This window comes from Rhineura floridana, chromosome 2 (genome assembly GCF_030035675.1).
Source record: "Rhineura floridana isolate rRhiFlo1 chromosome 2, rRhiFlo1.hap2, whole genome shotgun sequence".
NCBI lineage: Eukaryota > Metazoa > Chordata > Lepidosauria > Squamata > Rhineuridae > Rhineura > Rhineura floridana.
Window position 1 is genome coordinate 78,574,316 of NC_084481.1, and position 27,553 is coordinate 78,601,868.

At 40.9% G+C, this 27,553-nt stretch overlaps 1 protein-coding gene across 1 annotated transcript in view; it reads left to right on the forward strand.

Annotated features, from left to right (window-relative positions):
* The window catches only part of OSBPL11 (oxysterol binding protein like 11), a 70,311-nt gene that overhangs the window by 18,276 nt on the left and 24,482 nt on the right, over nt 1–27,553 (forward strand). The window contains exons 2-6 of the mRNA XM_061609019.1: nt 14,019–14,087; nt 16,809–16,984; nt 21,317–21,396; nt 23,062–23,241; nt 26,816–27,017. Of these exons, the coding sequence (XP_061465003.1) occupies nt 14,019–14,087; nt 16,809–16,984; nt 21,317–21,396; nt 23,062–23,241; nt 26,816–27,017 (707 nt within the window). The remainder of the gene's footprint in view (nt 1–14,018; nt 14,088–16,808; nt 16,985–21,316; nt 21,397–23,061; nt 23,242–26,815; nt 27,018–27,553) is intronic.

Here is a 27,553-nt window from a genome sequence, read left to right on the forward strand (position 1 = left end):
AAATAACTGTGGGGCCAGAAAGGGTATGTGAACCATACTTACAGTGGATAAAGTCATATATGAAGTTTAGCCCTTCGTAGGCAGGTTGTAATGTGTACTTTTTAAGGTTACAAATAATGGAAATGAAAATTGGGATGTTGGTTACCTTAAAACCACTGTCAAATCTTCCCAAGTCTTTAACCCTGCATTTTTTCATATTAGGGTATTGGACGGTGCGTTAGAATTCTATAGGTAGTAATAATTGGTCTAATGGAGATTGGGCTTTTGAGGTTTTGCCAGAGCTTCCATTAAACTGAGAGCTCCTGGTGTAATGATGAGTAAGGTGGTTTGTATGCATAATTTGTTGATGGCTGGCTAGTATCCTCTGGTGCTTTTAAAAATTCCAGTCTACTCTTTCCTCTGTACTATTTGGTTTTGTACTGATTCCCTCATGTACCGTGTTGCATTCTGATTTTTATTTTGAGAAACTCCTCTGGGTTTTCTCTTTGAATGGCATTTGATTTCTGACTGGTTCTATAAGTTCAGTTTTAGACATCTCATGTTCTACATAATTAAGATGATACCAAAGTGTATTTGAATTGTTTGATAAGTTTAGGCTGGTGTGGTTAAGGCACAGAGCCTGTGGCATGTTAGTTCATCTGATGGGGACAGAATCATATCTTGTGTACTCTGACCTTTGCACCAGTTTTTCATTTTCAGCTGGGATGGCTGGAAGCTTCAAAATGAGGCTTGAACCTATTATCATGACCTAAATTTTTATTATGGTGTTTCTTAAGATGATTGCTTTAGGAATTTGACCAAGTGAGCTCTGGCTTTTGCCACAATTTATGTAAATATTTAAGGTTCCCTATTCTTTCTTCTTTCTCATTTAAGATTCCTTACCTGATGATTCTATGTTGAGCCAGGCATGGTTGTTTCTCCTCTGCTACCTGTCTTCTTTTCAGCTTTTCTGATTTTTTTTTGGTCCTGTGTCTCTGAAAACAGCTCATAGTTGGGTAATGGGGTGGATTGTGACATCAGAAAGTAAGCTGCCAATCAACAGGATACTCCCACACTCCTTTTTGTTATGTTTCCATCCTGTGGATTTATTGATTGAAATGCTTCTGTAATGATTTTTGGGTGCCCTAAATCAGGTTTCCTTTGAGTTGCTTTAAAACAGCACATCTATAATCAATATTTGTATTTTAAAATTGGAGGCTAACTTTTCTAAAATAATTTTGATCTGGATCTTAGATACAGAAGAAGAGTAAGGCAATAGTCATTTTAATAAGCCTTACTCCAATATAGTACTTTGATATATTGAGTTGAGGTTTTTCATGTGAATTTTTCCAACCCCTTCCCATGCTAGCATGTGTGCTTTTACATTCTTTAAAATTCCTTTTCTCTCTCTTTCATTTAACTCCTATATTTATGTCTGTGTTGCTTCAGCTTTGCCCTTCCAAAGCAATGACCTCTCTTCCTTTCATGTCTCTTGAATATTTACATACTTCTATCATTCCAAGCTTACAGAGTTGCTTGATCCATTGTACTAAACTTGTGATAACTTTTTTTGGGTTAGCAGGATATCAACTTTAGTAATAAATTAGATTGTGTAGTCAACAATGTGAGTATATGTTTATCTATCAAGGCTGCATTTAAACAGGAATAAATCTGCTGACCTCGCAAAATAATGAGAACAATCTGTAAAGCACAATGTGCAGGTACACTGCTGTGTAAATAATAAACAATGCACACCTGCATATGAGATCCCTCTGACAGATTTAATGCTGTTGTTGGGAGTTGCTGGGATGACTTTTTGGGGTTTGAAAATCTGAACTGATAGACAGGATCTGTCACATTGATATCTGGCCGTGAGTTAGCAGAAGAGATTGCTCAATGCTGTTTGTTCTTTTTTTGGGCTTGCCTACACTGGGGAAACTGCATGGTACTGACATGCTTACCTAGTGGCTCCAAACATCTGTTCCAGAGATGAGTAATCCCTGGTGCCCTCTCTTCCAGTATGGTCTCAGCAACGTACATGGAAGTCCTGCTTCCCAAAAGCAAGAGGCTGAGGCTAAGTGAAAATTAGTCACACTTAGAGCCAGATCCTACACATTTATACTTTAAAAGTAAGTGTGTTTCAGATTGCAGCCTTGAGCTCAGTAGTGACTACTGAGGCAGGCTGAGCCCATTGGGTTCAATGAGGGAAGAAAGGCAAGATATAAATGTAATATATTGACCAAACTGCCTAGCCAGTAGCATGTGGGTGATTCAGCTTCTTAGTTTTGGAAGTTTTGTCTTCAGAATTGTGATTAAAGCCAACCTTGTACTATGCCCACCTGTCAATCAGCTGATGTCATTTGTGATGTCAGCTGATCGGGAGGAGACCGGGGTTCAATTACACATTGCCTGCAGGTGGCTGTTCCCAGACTCTTCCCCATTTCTTCTTCAACTTTCAACCAAGTAAAAACCACACAAAGAAGTGCAGGCTGTTTGAGGAAGAGGCTTAGGACCCCTTAGAACGCCCCAGCACACCTGAAGAACATGCTAAACAGCCCATCTGACTAGGTCAAGCAGACAACTTGTGTGGAGCCCCTGATGAGCCACTATACCACATAATGGATGCAGACTTCCCCCCCTTCATATATGGCTCCCAGAAGCTGAGTGACTAGAGGGATGCACAGGACTGAGACGAGAGTAGACTAGAGCTGGACCCATTTCTAAGATGAGGAAAATTCTATTTTTTCATACAGGTTATCGCCATATCAATTTTAACATTTATTTTAATGATATATAGTGAGGTGGTGAAAGCCCAGCCTATTGACATGATCTGGCTCTGCAACACCCCACCAATTTGGGCAGCAGGAAAAAAAATTTTTTAAGTAGACAGAGTGCTAGACTTTGTAGAGAGGTTTGTGAGTAGGACAGATCTGCATCAAGGTTCTGAGCTGAGCAAAGCTGGTTCTATTGTCCCCAGACGATGAACTTGATCCTTTAGTGGGCATGCAAACCCATCCAGAACAGGTTGAATGCCATCTCTCTAAACAGATGAACCACTTACCCATAGAAAGTCCATTTAGCTGGGATTGAAATTCTGTTTATTGGCTTTCATCCAGGCACTGATTCTAAACACTGGGTTCAGCACCTTGACTGCCTCACCTGAATCCAATGCAGAAGAGGGTTGCATTCCATTAGCATACGGAAGGCACTTTCTTCCAAATCCCCAGGTGGCACCTCCCAGTGATTCCATATAAATGTTAAAAAGCATGAAGAAAAACATAGAACCTGTGAGATCCTACCACATAGTTGTCATGGGCCAGACAGTAGTCCTATGGGACCACTTTCTGTAATTGGTCCTCCAGGTAGGAGCAGAATCACCATAATGAATTGCTTCCAACTTCCAATGGATATAATGGTCTATAGCTCTGGAAGGTGCTGAGAGGTCCAGGAGAATCAACAGGATTGCACTTCCCCTGCCATTCTTCTGGGTATCAGGGTGACCAAGGCAGTGTCTGTGCCAAAACCAGCCATGAAACTAGGCTGAAATGGGTTCAGAATCAGTCTTGTCCAAGAGCAGATGAAGTTGAACAGCCACCACCTGCTTGAGTATATTTCCCAAGAGGGGGATATTAGTGACTGGCTGATAATTGTTATAATCATTGGGATTCAGGGAGGGTTTCTTTTAGAGTGCCTTCATGACCTCATCTTTCAAGGTGACCACAACCACACCTTCTCTCAAAGAGGCATTGATCACCTCCTGGGCACAGCTGGTCTCTTTCTCCTTGCAGTTAATAGCTTTAAAGGGCAAGGGCTAAAGAAACAAGTGAGTAGGCTGTACCCATCTAAGCATCATGTTCAGATCCTGAGACTGAGACACTGATCACTAGGGCTGTGCACAGACCGCTTATCCGTCCTGTGGCTCCAATCTGGAGGGGGGGGATCAGGCTGACACACCCTGGGTTGACCCGGGGACCCCCTGCCCCAGCTTGGAGCCACTCCCAAATAAGTTAGGTAGCCAGGACTCATGTTTTATCAGGAAAAATCACCCTCCTTAAACATATAGCGGGGAGGAGGTGGGAGAAGGAGATGTTACATCTCCTTCCTTCCCCCACTCCGGACTAAGAGAGGGGCAGATTTATCCTACACAATGCTGTTTTGCAAATGGCTTTTCTGCAAGGAGGAAGATCACTGCCTCAGCTCATTGGGCAGGAAGGAGGGCCAAGGCTGCATCTTTTTCTTGCCTTTTGTCCTGTCCACTGGCAGCCCTGGGTCTACCTGTGTCATGGAATCTGACCTATAGCAATCTGTGGCTGCCAAAAGCTGACTCGGCTGCGCCCCCAAAACATCAAAATTCAGCTTGGGACTCAGCCGAATCCAGTGCACAGTCCTACTGCTTGCTGCATGAATCTAATACTATCTCTTGAAGGGCGACCTTTCCTTATACTGGATAATCTGTGTAGAAAGCAAGAGGCCCATGTCTTAAATGCTTAGACTTTCATCAGAATGGCTCCATAGGGGATTGTTGTCTTTCATTTCAGGCATCCCATATGCTTGGAGAATATTGTTTGACAATACAAAGTTCTAGTCTCCATGAGAAGGCGAGGGTATTGTGTCTCTTGAAAAAGAATTTGTAGGAACTGAGGGGCTAAGAGCAGGCCTCTTGGAGAAGTATTATAATTCATTATCATTATTATAATGAATGGCAGTTTAGCTTTATCAGTAGCTAACATTCTTTTTGATGTATAAAGCTTCAGCCAGAGTCTCTGCATGGGTTACATTTATTTATTTATAAAAGTATTTATAGATCACCAATTCATACCATAAAACCTGGCAGTGTACAATAACATATACGATAAAATATAAAACCCCATGAAAACATTAAAAATGATAATTAAAATGACTGGCTGATCAAAAAAATTAAACAGTTACATAGATATATCTATATACAAAAGCCTTCAAGACACATGTGAAAATCAAACGTGAAGGTGCCTATCGAATCTCTGTTGGAAGGGTGTTCCACAACATGGGGCTGCTAGTGAAGGCTAGTTGGGCCTCTGTAATACAGGGGGCAACTACTAGCAGTACTTCTCTAGATGATCTCAGTGGCTGAGCTGGAATATAAGGGCTCAGGTGGTCCTTTGAGTTTTTTCTTCTGAATGTGAAACTTGTTTCCTTAGTACAGGCTTCAGATTTTCAACATTTGAAAAATATGGTCACGTGATTTAAGCAAAAATAGAAAAAGAGCTGTTTCACACATTAAAATTGCAATCCTATATTATATTGACTCAGAACTAAGTTCCACCAAGTTCAGCAGGCCTTGCTCCCAAGTAAGTATTCATAAGATTGCAGCCTAAATGTCTTGTATACACATAAAAATGAAATATGTGCAGTAGAAAGCTGAAATTTATTTATTTATTTATTGCATTTGTATACAGCCCCGTAGCTGAAGCTCTCTGGGCAGTTTACAACAGTTAAAAACATTAAAAACAAACATACAAATTTAAAAACACATTTTTAAAAAGCAGTTTAAAAACACATGCTAAAATGCCTGGGAGAAGAGGAAAGTCTTGACTTGGCGCCAAAAAGATAACAGTGTTGGTGCCAGGCGCACCTCATAAAGAACATCATTCCATAATTTGGGGGCCACCAGTGAGAAGGCCCTCTCCCTTGTTGCCAGACTCCCAGCTTGCCTCCAGGTAGGCACCCGGAGGAGGACCTTGGATGTTGAGCATAGTGTATGGGTGGGTTCGTATCGGGAGAGGCGTTCCATCAGGTATTGTGGTCTTAAGCCTTGTAAGGCTTTATAGGTTAAAACCAGCACCTTGAATCAAGCTTGGAAACATACAGGCAGCCAATGCAAGCGGGCCAGAATCGGTATTATATGTTCGAACCGTTTGGTCCCTGTTACCAATCTGGCCGCTGCATTCTGCACAACCTGCAGTTTCCTAAACATCTTCAAAGGCAGCCCCATGTAGAGCGCATTGCAGTAATCTAACTTGGAGGTTACTAAAGCATGGACAACTGAAACCAGGTTATCCCTGTCCAGATAGGGGTGTAGCTGGGCCACCAACCAAAGTTGGTAGAAGGCACTCCGTGCCACCAAGGCTACCTGAGCCTCAAGTAACAGAGATGGTTCTAGGAGAACCCCCAAGCTACGAACCTGCTCCTTCAGGGGGAGTGCAACCCCATCCAGGACAGGCTGGACATCCACCATCCGGTCAGAAGAATGGGTGTTTCTTCTCAATGCCTGCACACATGGTGATAAATCTTCATTTGCCATACATGCTATGGGAACTGGCCCTTGGAGTTCCAAGATCTGGCAGAAGGGGCTGAGAGGTTTCTTTCCCATGAGCTGGAGACCAATACAGGAGGGTGTTAATAGCTTGTTCCATATATTTCAGGAGTGAGTTCTGTATGGAAAAATACATTCTGTAGCTGAGTTCAGACCAAGTTTTAAAACTGCTGCTTCAGAGAGGCATTTCAAGCAGTTCTCTGTTATCTCAACACTCCACGCTACTCAGTTCAAAATTTAAAATATGCTTTGATATCTAAGTCAGTTAGGGGTGTTGAACGTTGTGCCAAAGCAAACGGATGCAAATGAGACTCTTAACTTGGTTATAAGAATGTTGATGCATGCTTCTCATCTACAGACACTGAGTTAATACTGTTTTGCGTTCATGTATGGTGCTAGAAACCGGGCTTGAGTGCTAAGGTTTACCATTTTTGTAGCAGAGAAGAAATTAATTTTAACCTTTATTTGCTGGCTTGTTCTGCTTTCCCATGCTTTTTCTTCAAAGAACCTCCAAAGGTAGGTTTCTGAGACCAAAAGGAGAATTACTTACTGAACAGTTCATGTTAGACAGACATGCGAGTGATTTGTTTCAGTACTGCAAATTGGTTGTAGACTCTTTGCTTGTTCTAGATTTTCCAGCATTGATGAGGCAGTGTATGCCCTCCTTTCAAGCATTTTAAATTCTGAGAGAAAGCTATTTTGTGTGCTTTGGTTTTTGATGCAGGCTAGGCAGCAGAGTTTAGCAATAGGAACTGTCACACATCTGCAGTCATTGCAAAATCATGGGGTTGTGGGCTCTGTTCTCTATCATAACAGGGTTTTGCAGAGGATCTAATACTGCATTTCTTGCCTGTGATATAAATAAGTTGTGCTGTTTTAGGCCAAAGCTGTTTTGTAAGGTTCATTGCATTAGATCAATGAGTTTTAAAATGTGGGATATGGACAGTTGCCAGGGGAGGCATGAAAGCCTCCCTGATCTCTTCTTCTCCCACCCCTGACTGTGCCTCTCTTAGGATCAATGGCAGTTAGCTCACATCCTCATCTCTCCCAATTCAGGGGTATCAGTGCACCAAAACAGCTAGTCCCCCCCCCACTAACAGTATGATTTTCTAGGACCTCTCTTCCAGAGGTATTAAAACATAATTTGGGCCCATGTGCCATGCTCCTTTACTTCTCTTACATTTCAGTCCACTTCTCTTGGGCCTGAAGTAAGCAATCTATCTTGTTTTTGTGTTACAATTGGGATACTTAAAGGTCAGTTTTTCTTGTGACTGATATTTCTTATGGCAGATGTTTCTTATGACTGTTTCTGAAAACCTCTGTTTTAGATTGGTAAAGTCTTCTTCAGTATGGTTACGGCCTGCTTTGTGTGTCTCTCTTGCTGGTTTTAGTTTACAGGGGCAGGTTAGGGGGAAAGGGGCTGGAGGTGTTGGTGAATGCAGGAAGAATTAAGTATCCCTCCATCCCTCCATTATCTCAGCAGATGGGTTTTTTTTGGGGGGGGGGACACATTTGTCAAGGTAATGTGTAGATTCACCCTTAGAGTTTGTGTTGACAGGGTAAGATTCGCTATTAAACCTGAGCAGAAATTGTTTCCCAACACTTCAGTAAGGCAGCGGTGTATTAACTCCTAAGTGGTGCTTCAGTTAAATGTTTCTCCTGTAGTTGCAGGGCGGGGGGGGGGGAGTGGCTTTCTTTTCTCCAGATAGTGAGCCTTTAACTAAGGAGTGCTCTTGAAGAGTAGCATGGAATGATAGTCTCAGCCGTTTCATTTGTATTGTGGGTTTCAAGCAAGGTGATTTTTCTCCTTACTTGCCTTTTAAAATGAGAGCTTAGAATGCTTAAAATTCCTGGTGATGACTTCCATAAAATCGCGAAAACATCATAAAATTATAAGATCAGAAAATACGGTACAAATGACTTACACAAATTAATTCTCTAAAAATATCTGATGAAGCAAAAACATATACAGCAGGTGACAGAATATCAGAATTGTAGGTGCCTATCTGTTGTCATGAAAAACATTGTTCCAAATAACTAGTGCCACTACTCTAAAAGCCTTAGTTTGCATAGAAACTGAACAACTATGAGATAACTGTGGGGCAGTCAGGAAGGCTTTGCCAGATGATTTCAGTAATCTGGCCAGTGTATAAGGGAAAAGGGGGTCCTTCAAGTACAGTAATACCTTGGCTGCACCTCAATAATATACTGACAACCAGTGGCGAACCAAGGGCAGGGCGGTGGGAGCGGTCTGCCCCGGGTGCAGGCAATAAGTGGGTGCACTGGATTCAATTGAATCTTTGCATCTGGAATCTTTTGAGGCTCAGTTTAGGGGCCGCTTCAAGGGGCGTGGCTTTCCGAGAATCTCCCGGGCAGGGCGCACAGCCCAGAGGCAGGGTCAGTAAAGCAGGAGGCTATACCCTTTGGCAGGGTGGGGTGGTCACCTCTTGCAGCTGATGTGGGGTGTCGTGGAAGGGCAGCAAAGGGGGGGGAAGAGAGGCAATTTGTGGGGTTTCTCAGGGGCCCAAACCACCTGACTGGCTTTGTGTGCTCTTCGGGGACACTTTGATTTGGGGGCATTTCCTGCTTTCCTCAGGCAGCCAGGCCAGCTGAAGGGGTGCAAGGCAACTCTGCCCTCCTCCGCTATGCAAAGCCAGACCCTTTCCTTGCTCCGGGCATCTGGGCCATCCTTCCAGCAGGCCCGCTTTCCCCTCTACCTGGCTGGCACATGCAGAGACTCTCTCTCCAGAGTGTACAGCGCAAGGCACCTGCCGCTGCCGCCGCCTCTACAATCCGCTTCTCCATCCTTCCTGGTAGAGCCAGTGGGGAGAACTTCACTGCTGCTGCGCCTGAGGAAGCCTCGCTGGATCTCAGGGCCACCAGGATCCACAGACAAGTCCAGTGCCTCTGCGTGAAGGTCAGCGTGCCACGGCCGTCTCCTCCCCACCAGGCAGCCAGAGGCAGCAGATCACCAGTTGGAATCCAGCATTTCCAAGAGGCTAGCTTGAAGTCCAGTAGCAATAACAGCAATAATAGTGTTATCACTGTTATTGTTGCATTCTGCGGATCATCGTGCTGCAAAACCATCTTTTGCAACTGTGCCAAACACAGTGTTAAGATACTGATTTTCCTTTAAGGGTGCTGCTCACCACCAGGGCTGTATATTCCCTCCACAGGGGGAGGGACAATTAATTTAACCCGCATTGCATCACTTCTGCTTGGGAGAAACGGAGAATATCAGATGTATGGACGGTGGATGGATAGATGGATTTTTTAAACTGCCTCATATTTCCTCAGTATTGGATCTGGGCTAAAAATAGGGGCCTGGGACTATTCCCCATTAACCATCAACCTTTTACTAGGTTAATAATTATTCTAATTATCTGGAACAGTAGCTAAGGATTGCTATTTGTTCATCGGGGGATGTGTCCAACCAACACCCCACTCACCAGCCTCCTAGTTCCAGAGTTCCTTCAAGCTACCTGCAATGTAGCCTGGCATCCAGTCACTGAAAATGGGTTTCCTTCCAAATATAGGTCAACAGTCTCCCCATCCCACCCCCACACCCCTGCTGCCTCTTCTCCCAGCACTTCACTCGCTATTTATATATTTAAGCCCCACCTTCGGTTCTATAGGAGCTCAGCTGGAGTCTCCACGAGGAGATGGGGGGATTTCCTAAACTCTGCCCCCCTCCGTTTCTCCCTTCCCCCTCTCCCCATTCTTTTCCCACAGTGGCCTGATTTTCTGCACGTCTAGGAGATTTATCTGGGTCAAGGGGAGAGAGCACCAGCAATCTCCACCCGACCACCTTAAATCTGACTGTATCTTGGGAGTGCGCTGGGGTGTGCATGTCAATTAAATATGCACACAGGCCACAGTGCGGGGCTTAGAGAGAGTTCGCTGCCCGATCCCACTTCCTGAAAGGCAAAATATAAATACAGCAAAGCGCAACAGTAGAGAGAGAGGAAGGAAGGAAGAAGGGACAGAGGGGGCTGGGGAGAATCAGGGTGCCATTGTTGGCTCTCGCGTTCTGCCTTTGAGTTCCATCTCCTCCCCTCCTTGGTTCCATCTCCTCCCCTCCCCCTTTCCCGCACACTTTCCAGGTCTGCAAAAGACGCACAATCAGGGCTAGCCGCGCAGCAGCAAAGCAAGCCCATCTCGTGTTTTCAGCCCCGCTTACTCCTCTTTGATCGATCGCAACGGCTAGGGTTTCAGTTTGTGTCCTGCTAAAATGTGGCTGAGGCTGCTGCCAGTGGCGTACCAAGAAAATAATTTTGTTGTATAGAGGAGGGGGGTGTTAAAAAATGATCCGCTCCAGGCGTCAAATACGCTATGTACGCCAGTGCTGGCAACCATGCAGAACTTTCAGCACCAGGGTAATAAGCTGATGTGGAACTGTTCTGGCCAAAACTCAGCCTGCAGCATTCTGCACTAGCTGCAGGTTCCAAACCACCCTCAAGGGTAGACCCATGTAGAGTGCTTTGCAGTAGTCCACTGTAGAAGTTACCAAGGCTTGTGCTGCTGTGGCCAAGCTATGTCCATATTTTAATTCTGACAAATCTTGGAAGTCCACAACATTCAGCGAAGAGCAAAATCAGTGATTGTACACACATAGCCCATAGCTGAAACCATTCACACAGCATCTTCATTTTGAGCTAAATTATAAGTGAACCTTAGCAACCTATGAGAGATCTTCACTTACTATTATTTTACATATTTATAAACCCTTTCACAACCTGAAGCCATCGAAGTGATGTACAAGATAAAAATGAGGTAAATTATAGGTTCTAACAACAAATCATTTCTACAGGTGAGCGATTAATATTCAATAAATGACTGGGTCACACCTCAGAGAAAGCCACCTTGAACAAAAATGTCTTATTTTTGGTATGTGATTAAATGAACACAGCAACTAGTTTGGTAACAATACTACAATTTTCCAGTTCTGATATTGGCATGAAGGTGCCTCTGAGAAAAGTACACCTGTGAGCCAGAGCTTGTGAGTTTGAAGCCCAGCAATTTTTACGAACACAAACTTTAAATCATGCCTTTCAGATAATGTTTTACAGTGTTCACATCAAAAGTAATATGAGGAAATTTTGATTTCCCATCCCAGGATTATTGTGTCACAAGGAACCATCTCTCTCTCCTTCCTAGTTCTTCCACTCTGCAACAAACATTTTATGAGTCATATTTTAAGACTTTGTCACCTGCTCCTGGATTTATGACAAATGTGCCTGTTTACTAGGCTCAGGCAGCTATTGATTCACAAATGCATTCATCTTTACAGTGTAATCTTTGCTCGTGTGTTCTTTGACTTGAGTAGTCCTCTTGGGCATTTGCTGTTTGTAGCATTACCACCAAACAGAATGTGGCATCTAGGGTTACACTTGCCAGTTAAATAGCCCTGTTACACGGAAAAGGGGTGTTGTGGAGGTGGAGGGAACTGAAAGTGGCCTGAACTCTGAATTGTTGTTGTTGTTTGCTTGTTTATTGCATTTATATCCCACCTTTACTCTAAGGAGCTCAAGGTGGCATACATGGTTCTCCCTTTCCCCATTTAATCCCCACAACAACCCTGTGAGGGGGGTTAGGCTAAGAGGCAGTGACTGGCCCAAGGTCACCCAGTGAGTTTCATGGCTGAGTGGGGATTTGAACTCTAGCCTCCCAGGTTCTAGTCCGACACTCTAATCACTTCCCACACTGGCTCTTGCATTGCATTGCGTTGCACAATTGCATTGTGCATTGATTCAGATGTGCCTTTACAAATTGTGACAAGGTAGTTCTGTGTTGATTCTGTTTGGGAAAGGTATTAGGTATTGGGTCATCCAGTACTTAAGAAATATTGGTAGTTTGCTCCACTGTGAGGTGACTTGCTCTGTCTCACCCTTAAAGTGAATAATGTTTCTGATTTCTCTGTTTTTTTTCAGTTCTGAAAGAAGGCACTTTGATGTTGGCTTCTTAATGAAAGATAGGTCATTATATTTAGTAAAAGCTTTAGTGGCACAGAGTGGTAAGCGGCTGTAATGCAGCCGAAGCTCTGCTCACAGCCAGAGTTCGATTCCAATGAAAAGAGGAAGTCGAATCTCCGGTAAAAGGGGTCGAGGTCCACTCAGCCTCCCATCCATCCATGGTCGGTAAAATGAGTACCCGGCATATGCTGGGGGGTAAAGAAAGGCTGGGGACAGAACTGGCAATCCCACCCCATATATATGATCTGCCTAGTGAACGTCGCAAGACGTCACCCTAAGAGTCGGCAATGACTCGCACTACAAATGCGGGGACACCTTTACCTTTTAAGCATTGCATCTGGGACAGGTTCTATTTTTTTCACATGAATAGGTAGACATCCAACAATACTGACTTGCTTGATAAGGCAGTGCCTAGTAGAATATGTGCCATTAGCTTTACAGGATATGTTCACTGGGTTTTAAATAGCCTTTCAGAGTTTTTAAAGGTTTTAAAACATTTACTCCTGATGTTTAAACATGGAGGAGTGCTTTTCTCTAAGTGACCATAGAGAAGAATTGCTTGACTTGGACAGCTTCCCAGTGCAGCAAAGAATTCCTTGGATGGTAGATTTTCCCTTTTGGCCATTTAACGTGCTTTAACCAGGGGTGAAAATAATACTTCAAAGTTGCATCAACTAAGTTGGTGGCATGGGATCTGACTGGAGTTAGGAGCTGAGAGCTGGAACTGATCCTCCTTGATTGGGCAGCCTCAGAGGTTACTGTTTGGGGATTGGTCCTCAATTCAAGGTGGATGTCTGTGTGAATGAGGGAGGGAGGTGAGGGAACAGCCCTACCATTTGCACTTAATTAGTGGATTGTTATCTTATGAAGTTGAGATATGAGGGTGTTTACATTCAACAAGGGTACTCGGTGTACCCGTGCACACAAATAGTTGAGCGTACACTTTTATAGTTATTCTCATGTAACATTCAATGAATGCACTGTCTGTGTGCTTGTGTACACAGTAGTTGAGCTGTATAAATTAACAAGTGTGCACTCTTTCATACAAACACTTGTACATGTGTAAAGACCGTTTGTACCTGTGTTCAGAAGGCTTGTTCACATGTTTCATTGAACAATGCCAACAGTTTGGAGCTTTTTATTGTTGTGGTTGAGCCAAATATTCCATTTTCCAATGAGGGTCATAATTTATAATGTGTACTTAGAAGTTCCAAGAACAGTGTGTTATTTGGAAATAAAAACAACCTTTTCCTTAATTATTAGTGTCCAGTGATTGATTTACTTAACTCCATTCTGTTAAATCTATTCTTTTTCACCTTAGTTAAGAGCCATTTTCATACTGAAAAGTTTCCAAGAGCCCAAAAGTAATACTTGGAGAAAATTAGAAACCTTAAGTGTGTTGAGTAATTTAAACTTCATATTGAAGCTTTATAAATGAGTCAAGAGGTGTCCAGTAATTTTATTGCAGATTAAAAAGTGGTTTCTGCGTCAGTAATGCTGGAAATGACTCTCCTTAATCTGTAGTCTAGTACGTGTATTTAAAGTGTCACTATTCTCAATCAACACTGCAAAGACAAACAGAGAGAAAGAGAGAGCACTTGCAGCAGTCTCTGTTTAAGAGTCATTTGACATTTACGCTGAGTTATAAAGTCGGCTTCTAAAAATAGTTACTGGAAGATTTAGGCCGCAAATATGAAATTGCAGAACTTCTATGTGAAATGTTTTAATTGTCATTATTTCTCTTTAGCTGATGGATTTTCTTCTATTTGTCACAGTGACCACATGGAAAATATTTCAGGCTATTTAATGAAATATACAAATCTTGTCACAGGCTGGCAGTATCGGTAAGTACAACTTCTTAAAATTTCACTATATCATTATCAAACTTAATGAAGTAATGTTAATCAGCTGGCAGATACTTGTTTTGAAATGCTGGAAGTAGTTGAAGGCTGAATTGTTTTTGTTCAGTTATAGAAAAGGATAAGCAAACTACAGATAAAAGCAGAAGTGTTGCATCAGTACTCTCTTATTTTTGTGACAGGCTTTGATTTCCTGAGCTGCATATTTTCTCTTTTGACTTGCAGGTTTTGTGTATTGCTGAGGAAAACTCAGTTACGAAACACATTTTAAAAACCCAAACAGAGCACTGTTAATATTGGAAGTAAAGTGCAGATATGAGACATCCTTTGATTTCAAATGTAATGTTATACATTTTTAAAAGCATAGTACTTACAAGATAGAATATTTATTCCTGTTGAAGGTTACTGTTGATATTCTGATACACTTCTTGGAGTATGTGTAGAATGTTTTGTTTTTCACAGATCTAAAGAGGCTTGGAGGCTGCCCAGTTTTGCTTCTCCACCTATCCTGCAGTGTTGGCCCCTGTCCCCAAAGCTCAGTGTTGTTTACGTTTGATACAGACTTGGGGATGCCTTCTCTCTTCTTTTTAAAGAATCTCTGAAGCATACCCCATGTTTTGCCTCAAGTTAATCCCTTCAGGATATTTTAAAACGCTGTTAAATTATCCTATATTCAGGGCTGGGTAAGTGAGAGAGTTGAAAAGCAAACAAACTTCAGGTGGACCACTTCATTTTCACTTTCTCTCTAAATGCTTTAGTAGTTTTGCATTCTATAAATTGAGCTAAGGAAACAGCATTTCACCTTTTCTTCCTAAATATTTGATGTAATAATTGGGTTCTCCCATCTTTGTTGCCTGAACGGTTTGAAATCTCAGTGTGTGAACAACTAAACTATTTTTGCTGCACTGAGGTTTCCCAAATACACATTTCACTATTGGCAATTATGTATTATTGGCAGTGATTAAATTAAGCCCATATGAAACTATTGCATTTTTATTGTCCTATAAACCAGTGCTTCTAAATGAAGTGATAACTGCCCTGGTTTCAGCAGCACCACTGTTGATGAAGTAGCAGTAGCACAATTTCATCTTTTAATAATGGAAGTGATGGTATTTCTTTACCATTCATTACTGTATATTTGGTGTTGTGTGTGAGTCATCATAGTACCACAAGTTAGTTCACTTTTTAACTCTCCCATTTGCCAAACCCTGAAGTCTAGGACAGTTTGACAGATTTTTAAAATGTTGTACATTTTCATGGCAGTACATAATTTATAAGCAAAGTAACAGAAACATATATACCCTCAAGACTGAACTGCATATGACATGGGAAACTTGGGATTGGATCTCCCAGTATTTTTTAAATTATTTTTAAAAAACATGCATGGGACTCTGAATTTCATCTGAGTATCAGTGCTGGGGAGAAGTGTTTGACTACTTTTCTTCTGTCCCTGCATGCTGTTTCGCTAATCTAAATTGCCCCACCCTAAAGTTGTTGCTATTTTTATTTATTTATAGAATACTTAGCCAACTTCTGGATACAGATACACAATAACAAACGGTTGAGCTACATGCACAAAGGGCCTGTGAAAACAGACGAGTCTTTAGCAGGAATCTGAAACAAAGTAGTAGTTTTGCTTGCTTGATAGTAGTGGGCAAGGAGTTCCACAGCCTAAGCACAGGCACGATAAATGTCCTCTATCTTGTAGAAGCAAGGTGAACATCATTTATTTATTTATTAGATTTATATCCCACCCTTCCTCCCAGTAGGAGCCCAGGGTGGGCTCATGTGGCACCTTTAGTAGTTCCTCTCCGGCTAAATGTAAAGACTGGACATAGAGAGGGGATCATAATGCAGCTCTCTGGACTTGACCCTGTAGGTGGGTTTTAGAGGCACTGCAGTGCCTCTAATACCCATTTCACAGAGTTGATCCAGGAGGATGCCATAGCCATACATTGCCTAACAAGTGGGGAAGATGCAACTGGTTCTGCAGTTGCTCTATATCAGTGGGTCTTGTGTAGGTTTGCCAACTTTTTGTTTACAGTCATTCTGACATCTAGTCCTGAATGCCTCTGAGAATGTGAAGAATTCCATTCCAAGGGGAGAAAAGTATTTTTAAAAAGGGCCTAAGGACAAAGTGCTGCTGAACCTGTGCAGAGTTCCTTTGTGACACAAAATCTTCCTTACCTATTTGGGGACTGTAGACTCTACTGTCCTGTGCCTCAGCCTGTTAACTTACCATGGCTGTGGACCCAGGGACATCATATTGCCTGAGGGTGAGTTGAGACACTGAATTGACGGGAACAAATTCGTGAAACTGTGGGCTGGCTGGCTGATTGACTGGTCTTAATGACAGATAGGGATGGATATTCCAATGATAATTAAATGTTGTACAATGAAATAGGTTTCATTATTGGCCACGGACCACTTTTTGGTATTCCCAAAGTATCTAAATGTGGTCTTCATTTAAGATTGATTTGTTTAATCTTTTGCCTTTCCTTACTCTTATGTGTGTTGGTTAGTTTTGACACTGAAATGCAGACCCACAATTGGTTTACTGATTGTTGTTGGAACTTAATGCAAACCACTGAAGACAACGAAAAGATTTTATCTTCAACCTACTTAACAAATGTTATTTGGGGGGGGGGGTTAGATGTTTGCAAAAGCTTGGTGATTCTTGAAATTGCATTTTCTTCTCAACTACAGGTTTTTTGTCTTAAACAATGAAGCTGGTCTCTTGGAGTATTTTGTGAATGAACAGTCCAGAAACCAGAAACCCAGAGGTACATTACAGCTGGCTGGAGCTGTGATATCTCCTAGTGATGAAGATTCTCATACTTTTACAGTGAATGCTGCTAGCGGAGAACAATATAAGCTGAGAGGTAGGACTTGGTAGTTCTTGGGCTGCAGTGAGTTGTTTTGCCAGTAGGGGGACGCCTTGTCTTTCCTCTACTCATCTTGCATTGATTGATTTATTAAATTGTATATAGCCATAGGCTGTTACAAAATATAATACATAAAATACAGAGTACATACATAATGAATTAACAATACAAATTAAATCTGAACAAGTAATATTAAACCCAACAACTAATTATTGGGACATTTCTTGACAAAATTAGCTCTAAGCTTCTTTGCGGCAAGAGCAAAGTTTGCCACTGATATTATTATGTGGACCTGGGGAGTTGATAGTAATGTGACTACTGTCTGAGTCTCAGTTGTCATATTGCTTTTTAATAAAAGGGGAATTATAAATCTTGCTCTTGGGGCATGATATAAAGGACAGTGGAGCATATAATGTACTAAATCTTCAAGGGCCTTACAGCCCTTGATACACAGGCGGTCAACATAAGGAATGCCACAGTATCTACCCTGTAAGATCATTGAAGGCATGATCTGAAACCTTAGTTCAGTGTATGCTCTTCGTAAGGGAGCAGATGTCAAAATGTCTAGATATGAAGGCCATGCATGATTGACTTTAATAAGAGGGTACCAAGTAGAAAAAGGCGACGTAGCTATAGTCGCTCTATCTTGTTGTGCGTCGTAGTTATATATTCTATTACGCAATTCAATAGGGCTAAGACTCTTAAGCAAATTGTCAGATAGATCGTAAATAGATGCTAAGTCATGAAATTTAGTGGCCCAACCCCCCTTCTCTAGTTGGTCTTCCCAACACAGCTTTGGTAGAGCTTCGGGGTGGGCTAATAATAGCTTCTTCCAATAGCGTATAAACGCAAGATCCATCCTAGCTGCCATGGAGGGAAGATTTAGTTCTGCTCTAAGGTGGGCAGAAGGAGTTCCTTTAGGTAGTCCTAAAATTTGCCTAAGAAGGGAGTTTTGTAAAGACTCAAGAGAGGAACGGGAGGAAAGCCCCCAGATTTCTGCTCCATATATAATTGAAGGGAGGATTTTTGCAACATACAGCTTAATCAGGGGTCTTACTAATTGGCCACCCCAAGAGTAAAAAAATTTCTTCATCTGGTCTAAAGCCCTATTTGCTTGTAACTTAATATGCTCCAGATGGAGGGACCAATTATTAATATGGATACCCAAATACTTAAAAGATTTTACTTGTTCAATACGCTGGCCTATTAGGGACCAGGAGGATAGGGATCTACTGCTCTTCCCACAAACCATAATTTTTGATTTGGAATAATTAATTTGGAGACATTGATTGTCACTGTATTCCTGGAGACATAGTAACATACGTCTTAGGCCGACTTTATTCAATGACAGCAGGACTAAATCATCAGCGTAAAGAAGGGACGGGACTTTTTTCCCCTTGATCGAGGGGGGAAAAAAGGAAGGGGAGGCCATTACTTCAACAATATCATTAATAAAAAAATTAAATAAAAATGGAGCCAGAATACATCCTTGTTTCACTCCTCTTTTCGCTGGAATTTTGTGGGAAAGAAGTCCATTGAGGCCTAATCGAATTCTTACATAAGTATCATGGTGCAGTATTTGTAGTAGCCACAGTAATCTTTTGTCAATACCTGCTTTTTCCAGTTTCTTCCACAGTAAAGTTCTGTTGATGGAGTCAAAAGCAGCCGCAAAGTCAATAAAGGCCAGATATAATGATTGGATTGACTTCGTTTTAACTTTCTTGATGAAATGTTTTAGGATAAACACTTGGTCCAACGTGCTTTTCCCCTCTCTAAATCCAGCCTGTACGTCGGCTGTTATAGATTGATCCTTTTCCCAATCATGGAGTTTGTGTACTAAATAGCGTCCATATATCTTGGCAGCCACATCTAATAGGCTAATTGGCCTATAGTTGGTAGGAATTGAAGGATCGCCTTTTTTTAGTATCGGCACGACTATGCTTATTCGCCAACCCTGGGGAATGCTCCCCGTGTCATTAATTTTTGTAAACAGCGCTGCCAAGATGGGGCTCCACCATACAGGGTCCATTTGGTATAAGTCTGGAGGAACCATGTCCTCACCGGGGGCTTTTCCTGTTCGTAATGATGAAATTAATCTACTGATTTCTGCACAGGAGACAGGAGGCCAAGGAGGGAGTTCAGCAGGTGGGACTAGTGAGAGGTGGTGTTGGGGAACTAACTCTCCAAAAATAGATCTACTCATCTTTGATCAGTTGACTTTGTGTCAGTTTCTGCTTGCTTCCTTGTACATATTGAAAAATTACTGTCTAAACTGGGACAAGAAACTTCTTCAAATTAAAGTGCTGGACATATACAGTACCTTTTTTAAAAAAAGTGACATGGTAAACGACAAAAAATTTAAAATGTGGAATCATCTGATTTTATGAAGAATAAATATAAAATAAATGTAGATGAATAGTTTCTCCATATGGTAAAATATTAATATATTATAGGTATTTATAATGTGTTATTTGGTATAATTATTGTATATTTTTCTGTATGCGTAGTTTGGAAGAGTGGTACCTTTAGTCTGATTACATTTCTTGACCTATCAATGCACTGTAAATTTTTACCAAAAGGCACAGTAGAAAAACGTGGTGGCTTAGGGGTGATTAGGACTTTTTACACAGATGCTAGGACAAATGCTGCCTTTCATTGAACAAAAATGCAGCTTCCTGTGGAAATCCGGACTACAGTCCTTCTGGAATGTCTTCATGGAAAAATTCTTATCATGCTCCCATTAAAGACTTCTTGTTCTCAGAACACTTTTGAATGTTTAGCTTAATAAATACTCAGGGTAATTTCTTTCATAAACAGAATTGGAATTGGAATGCTTATTCTGACTAACAATAAATACTTGCTGCACTAAGAAAATCTTACAATTGTGCTTATGAGAGACCCTGGAATTCCCATATTTCTCCCAGACCAATCAGTGGATTGTGAAAAGATGTGGGTGGGTTGAATGCCTACCTGTTGTATATGTAGAGGACCATCTAGCTTAACAGAAGAGGCCAAAAAGTGTGTCAGCTTTTTCTGAGTAAGGTATGTGTAATCATCCAGCCTTCTAATCTGCATGCAAATACATTTTGCCTGTATGGTTGTTTTTTAAAATGTTCCATTCTCTGAGATTTGGTAGTAGTGCTGGTATCTACATACTTACTGTGTAGAGTCTCAGGAAATGTATGCTGAGAAGAACTGGCTCTTCATAGTTCAACCACACCTGGCTTCCTACTTTTCCAGCTTTGTTTGTATGAATTTAGTGTCTGGGCTTATTTTCAGCAGGTGTGCTCACTCTCCTTTTAGGGAGGAGACAACAAAACAAGTAGGTGCAGCTTGGGTATAGGAGAACTGCTGGTGGAATCCAGGTGTAATCTAAGATCAGTATCCAAAATATGCCTACACCAGCTCTCTTAGTCGCAATCTGTCTCTGGAAGTGCGAAGAGCTAGTGTAATATTCATCTCATTTTTAGTCCTGTCGCCCATTGATCTTGAAGGGTGCACCACTTCCTGCTTTCCTTAGGTAAATGTTAGTATCTTATTAAAGAGTATATTTCCTTCCTGTTAGAGCTTTTACTTGTGTTTGGACAAATGTCCCATTATCTGCTTCATTACAGCTGTTGCCCCACACCACCTTCACTGGCATCAGAAAAGTTTTCCTTGTCAATATTAATAAATTCACTCTCCCACCCATATTTACCCACATTCTTCATTATTGGAGCCACTTAAAAAGCAATATTTGCACATTTAGCATAGCAATCTCAGTTTCTTTCTATTGCTTTTTCATTGCGAGGTACAGCCCGGACTATTTTAAAATACCATGGAGATGTGTAAAGATTTTCTACCTAGGCCTGTTCTTAAAAAATGTTAAGTGCATGGATGCAAAAGAACATATTCAAAATGATTTATCTTTTAAAAGTGTGCATGTGTATATTACAACACCAATTTTTAAACCCCCTTTTCAATATGGCTTCATCAGAGTGCAGAAGGTGCTGTTTTACTTCAACAATTTGTCCTTGTTTGCTTTAGAAAATATTTTCAGCATTTTCCTCTCTTTTCATTGTGGCCTCTAGTACCAGCTAAAAGCATATCATGGACAGTGCTCCATAGATCATGCAGTCATTGCAGTGGAGTGTAGAGTTATGATATGCCTCAGACAAGACCCAGGAGTCAAAAGAGAGAGATTATGTGTATCCCACATTTTGCAGATCTTTTTCTGCTTTGCTGGAAATGAAGCTTCCTAAACAGAACTTAACTTGAAATAAATACTTGCATTTTTGCCTTGCCTACCTCTGAGCTTTCTTCTCCGCCTCCTTATATTTTTTTATCTAGCTACTGATGCCAAAGAAAGACAGCATTGGGTCAGTAGGCTTCAAATATGTACCCAGCACCATACTGAAGCAATCGGAAAGGTACTGTCTGTAACATGTACTTTAAGTTACGCAGCAATTATTTTAAAAGCCTGTCAGTTATATAGCTTAAAGGGTTATAATTACTATTACTGAAGAAGCATGAGCCTACCATAGAAGGATGAGAGCAGTGCTAAGATGAATTTGGTTTTAATAAAGTTTTATTTTAAATATAGTGCTGCAAATGTGGGGTTTGATTTGTTATAATAATTGAGTAGTTGGGATCTCGTCAGATGTACCGCCGAAGTAACTTCTCAGTAACTTCTTATGGCATTGTTCAGTAAAACCTAAATAATCCGACAGATTGTTAGCTAAACACTTATAAAACATCCAGAGAAGGAAATGCTGTAACTTTCCAACTAGGTTTTACTTTTTCTATGGACCTCTCTCTTTACTGGTTGTGAAATTTTAAGACTATTTCATTAATTTTTTTGTCAGTGCACTCCTTAAGATTGAAACATCAACCTTTTTACCTGGGAGTAAGCTCTGTTGAAAGGAGTGAGGTGGACCTTTGAGTAAACATGTATGGGATTAAATCATGAATCTGTTTAGCTTTGTAGCTTTGAGGGAAAGATAAATTAGATTTATAGTGAATGCAGCTTGTATAGACTTTTTAAAACATGTTTGTGGGTCATGGTGGTTAATACTAGAAAAGTTCAGATTACCATTATTACAGGTTAAAAGCATACATGAGGGAGCTGCATGTGTTAGCAGCCACACATTTGACAGTTGTCTGAAGGGGCCATGTGCACACACTGACACATACACGTACAGCTCCTTCACATGAGGGGGAATCTTGAGCCAATCAGGATTGCCCTTCACACAGAGGAGCTGTGTATGTGTATGTCAGGACATAGATGGGGCTCCTTCACATAGCCACTGAATGCATGACCAATGGGTGCATTGAAGGCAGGGGGTGGGATTAGCCTGTGTGGCCCTGCAAGTCCCTCCTGCAGTATTTTAATTCATATGATCTTCCTCCCACTCTCCTGGGTATAGTTTTTATTAAATGTGAAGTACAGTAAAATAAATATAAATCCAGAGTGCATGTGCCTCTTGAGCCATATCTTTGTAGCTTGGCTAGTAGACAAGATTTCATAGTTGTAAACTGTAGCCCAGCATGTTCTGTGTTGGCCCTGAGCTGCTTGCAAACAAATGGAAGGTGGCTTTAAGCATTATCATTAGCAAGCCATCTGAAGAAAATGCAGTTTATGGCCTGGCACTGATACTTGAACAATATAATTGGAAAAAATACTGAGGCTTTGTATGTTCTTTGGTAGTTTTTTAGACTCCGTCTTTGGAAACTATCTTGAGTGTACACTTCTTTCTGTGGAGCTGTTCGGAAGCTAGGCTGTGTTTACTATAGGAAAAGTCAACACTATAGAGAAGAGTGTGTTCTTTTTTTATATATATATACAGTGAGAGATGGGAAAGCAGCCCTAATGGATGCCAGTCCTGCATTCTGGAGAATATTTAACATTTGATCAAGATCTGAAGTATATTTCATGGTGGTCAAGGCCTGAATATGTGTTGATGATTTAGCTAGTCCTCAGTGTTTGCTAAATTCTTCAGTGCATATCTAAGTACTTAGTATGTGTCTAAATTAGAAAGGCGGAGACTTAAGGATTAGTTTTCAAGTATTTTCTAATATATATGTTTGTTCACCAGAACAATCCTCCTCTGAAATCTCGCAGCTTCTCTCTTGCATCTCAAGGAAGTGGCTCCCCTGGTGTGCATAGAAGGCCCAGCCAAAATGCAGCTTCCTTTTTTAATGTTGGGCATCACAAGCTGCCAACTGGGAGGAGAATTCCCATTCTGCAGCCAGATCACTTAATTGATGTACGAGAGGTTAGTATAATCAAAACTTCTGTTACCAGTTTCTTTGAAAGAATACTTTGCTTTTGGAAGCAAATATCCCCTGTATCATCTGAAATTCTATATTGTAATTTCTGGGAAAATCCATAGTTATAGCTGTCCACATCCACCGCTCTTTAACATCCATTTGTAGTTATATGCTTCTGTATCTTATTCTACACTGATATGGTTCAGAAAACACCCTGCCACACTTGTGACCTGGAACAGAGTACTTCCTGTGACCACAACTATAACAATATTGTCTCTGAGCTCTCTAGTTTGGAGATTCTCTCCTATTTGCATGTAAGGATTGCAGCTTGAAAGTAGAACATGTGTGCGCCAGTGATGTTACTTTTCTGTTCTGTAGACACAAATGTTGAGGACAGCACAGTGTCTTGGGTATTAGTTGCCTGCTAGTAACTCTCATAGTAATTTACACATTACAGCACTGATGACTTATTCAGAAATTACTGTTTCCTTAATCTCCTCAGGATGAGATTGGCAGTGAGCATTGGGCTAAACATGTTCCCTCATCATTCTCTGCTTCACTGCCTTAATCATGGGTAGAAAATCACTAGTGTTGTACTAGTAACTGATAAACCACTATTTCCATTTCTATCTATATACCTCCTTTTCTGTTGGGTGATAATAGAAAAAGCAACTAGTTCTTATTTTATTATTGTCCTCTTTGGGCATTTTACATGGAAAGGTAGGGTATACATTTAATACATAAATAAAACCATGGTGGGAAGAGAGTCCGTCAAGTACATGAAAGTGAGGGCAGTGAAGGGTTACAGATGTTATGTTGACCTACCAGAAGGGACTACCTCAGCCTCTGAATTTGAGATTGGATCTGTTTTAGAAGGCAACCCCATATACCTGGGCCATGATCATTTAAACTAGGAAACTATATCTCTGATCAGGAAACCCAAATTCATAGCCAGTTCATCATCACTCCTGTGATGTTGCAGTGCTGCACTGCAGCACTGGACAGTGATAGAATTCTATTAGTCTCCCTCATAGTCTCCCTTATATTCATATGAATAAGCTACACAGTGAACTATCTGTGTAATCAGCTGTCATTGCTGGCTATTAAGATTGCCATGCATAATAGATTAGATAGCCAAAAAGTAGAATGACCCAGTTGTGCTCTCAGTACTCTGTCAAGTGATCATGAACAAGATGTCCAGTGCCACCCAGTGAGGCACTGAGTCGCTATAATGAAGCAAAGTAGAAAACACTGGTTTTTAGATCTATCGGCAACTAGTGTCTTTTACCCTTGATTTTCTAGGGGTGATTGTATTTACTTTATTTATTTTTATTTATTTATTATTTGATTTATATCCTGCCCTTCCTCCCAGCAGATATCTCCTCATACTTGCTGAGCACCTGAAAGTCAGGATACACCTAGTTGGATTCAAAAGGGGATGCCTGAAGTTTGAAGAAATCAAGAGCAGAGCTATTTATTTATTAAACTTATATACCACCCCATGGCCGAAGCTCCACCAATGTATCTTAACTTCTGACTTGGTGCTTGGTTGGCAGTCATGCTGCATTTCTGGCCTTCCCCAGTTTAAAAACAACAGGGCAGTAGAACTTGACAGTGATGTTCAAGTTCAAAGGTTTGAGCTTCAAGATAGTTAAGAATTGTGGTTAAGCTTTGACTGTGGTTAATGCCAGAACTGATATATCTCTTAACTGTAGTTAAGACGAGAGGGAAGGGTGATGTTGTGATTAGCTCTCACCCATCTGCATGATCTCCAAAAGCAAAAAACTTGATTTTTTAAAAAACAAATTTTATTGGTTTTGTCATAAACATACACAAACATAACAAGAGCAAGAGAAACAAATGTCATGGAGAGTTACCATCATATCAAGCTTATCGGAATCTGGTTTAAGCTTTGTCCAAGTATAACTTTCTGTCCAAGTACAGTTCTCCATAAGCTCCCGTGAGTTGAAGGTGGGTTGCATGGATTCTGTGATGATGAAATATATTCAGTAAATTTATACCAAACACTCTTTAAGTAGTTTTCCATTAAAGCAGTTTGCCATATTTCCTGGTACCAGAGTTTTGAGATGGAAGCTAAAAACCTGATTGATTAGAGAGAAAAAACCTCTACTCTTTAATATAGGGTAGTAATTTATGTGTACTATGTTATTAACACAAATGTTGCTTCCATGCAGGTTCAGCCCAAGACATTTGCAGTAAATGATTTCCTCTCTTCCTGCCCCACCCCCCAACCAAGTTTAATTATGCGATTTTGGCATGTGAGGCAAAAATCCCACAACTGCCTCTTTGGTTTTTTTTACAATCGGCAATACAAACACGATACTAATAAATGTGGCCACCATATGAAAAGGGTGGGATGTGAGCCTTTAAATTGCTATTGTTCTGAAGGAATGGATTGGCATCTTCATATGGTGCTTTTAAAAGTGCTTTTTTGTGATTGCATATTCAAATTGTTTATGCAGTCTGTTGTTGTTGGTTTTTAAGAGTAGGTTAGCAAAAATCAAAACAAAACCCTTTTTTAAGTTAATTTAGGTTATTTCCCAAGATAATTTGACTAAAGAACCATCTGAGGCCTCAAGCCATATCTCCAATGCAGGGCAAGCCCTATAATTAGGCAGAGAGCTAGCAGGCAATGGACACAATCCCCAGCTGTTTTCTGAGCCTCCTGACCACCTTTTTGCTGGAGGGCAGACTATGTATGCCGTGCAGCCTGTCCTGTGCCCCCATAACTAGCCACTTGCCCTTAGGTGTGGTGAAGGACCCTATCCCATTGCACTGAAAGTTAGATACAACTGCTAATCCAGCCGGTTTCTGTACATTGGGTATTAAAATAGCAAATGTGGTATAATGTCCTCCTATCTCATGAACATGGGTGCTGCTCAGTGGAGCTGTTTTGGGGTTTTGGTGTCTTTTGCTGATTCTTGCCACTTGCTGTAAAGTTTTGTTTGTAAATATGAAGCATAGAAAACAAGTTGCAGAGTCTTGTACATGTCCCCAGATGTCTTTGCCAGAAATCTCGATTCCATGCAATGCTAAGTGCAGCCATAGTATTTTTTAAAAAGTCTGTAAATAAATATTGTGGCATAGGAAAATTGAAGGTGAGGAGCTTGATTAAATGATTACTATTCCAAAGGTATGGATTGGCACCTTTCTGAACTTGGCATCCCACACTGAACAATACTCTGTTTTGTTTTCCTTTGGATAGACTCAAATGATCAGTTCTATATTGTTACTTCGTAGCTTGCAAGTGCCTGCACTGGGAATTCCCATAGAACAAGGTGATGTGAAGGGTTCTGGTGAACCAGTTAAAACAAAAATCTACCTTACTGAAATCGCAATACTCCACCAAGTTATGCTGTAGTATGTAATAAAGTTTTCTTTATCATTCTATATATTTTGATGTTTGTAGAGTTCAAACATCTGGATAAACGACAAGCACTATTTTCACAAGGTTATGTTAGCACACTGAATTTGAATAACAAGGAGTTTTAGGCAAATGAGCGTTCAGCTGAAATTTCAGATGGCAAAAACCTCTTTTGGGTCTTGCTTGTCTGTTAGATGATGTCTCAAGCTGAGGGACAGCAGAGAGACTTGATAAGAAACATAGAATGTCTTCCTTCTTCTGGCCATCTTTCTTCCTTGGACCAAGACCTGTTGATGCTCAAGGCAACCTCCATGGCAACAATGAATTGCTTAAATGATTGTTTCCACATTCTTCAGCTACAGCATGCATCACAACAAAAGGGATCCTTACCTACTGGTGAGTTATGTTTATTCTTTTTCTTCTTGTAATAAAGGGAAGGAGGGAATCAAAGCTATGAATCTGATTTTCCTTTATGGAACTCAGCAACCGTTAAAGATCTTGGTTGTACTGTCCTTCATAAAACTAGGTTTCCTTATGAAGAGTACACTGCATTTAAGAGTATATTTGGTTTAGGCTGGTTAAGCCTTTAGTTTGGTATGGTTCTTCATTTGTAGGGCTTCCAGAGACTACAGTATTGATATTTATCTTAAATACTTACTCTTCCTAAATCTTTAGCTAAAAATTAACACAGCAGAATCCTCCACTTGTCTACTCAGAAGTAAGTTTTGCTGAGTTGATCCTTTACCCCTTTTTTCCTTTGCTTCCTATTTTGTGGTTGTTGATGTTTTCCTAAACTATACGATACTCAAACATTTATAAGAACATAGGAAACTGAGTCAGACCATTGATTCATCAAGCTCAGTATTGTCTACACTGCCTAATAGCGGCGCTCTAGGATTTCAGACAGGGAACATACCCAGCCTTACTGGAAA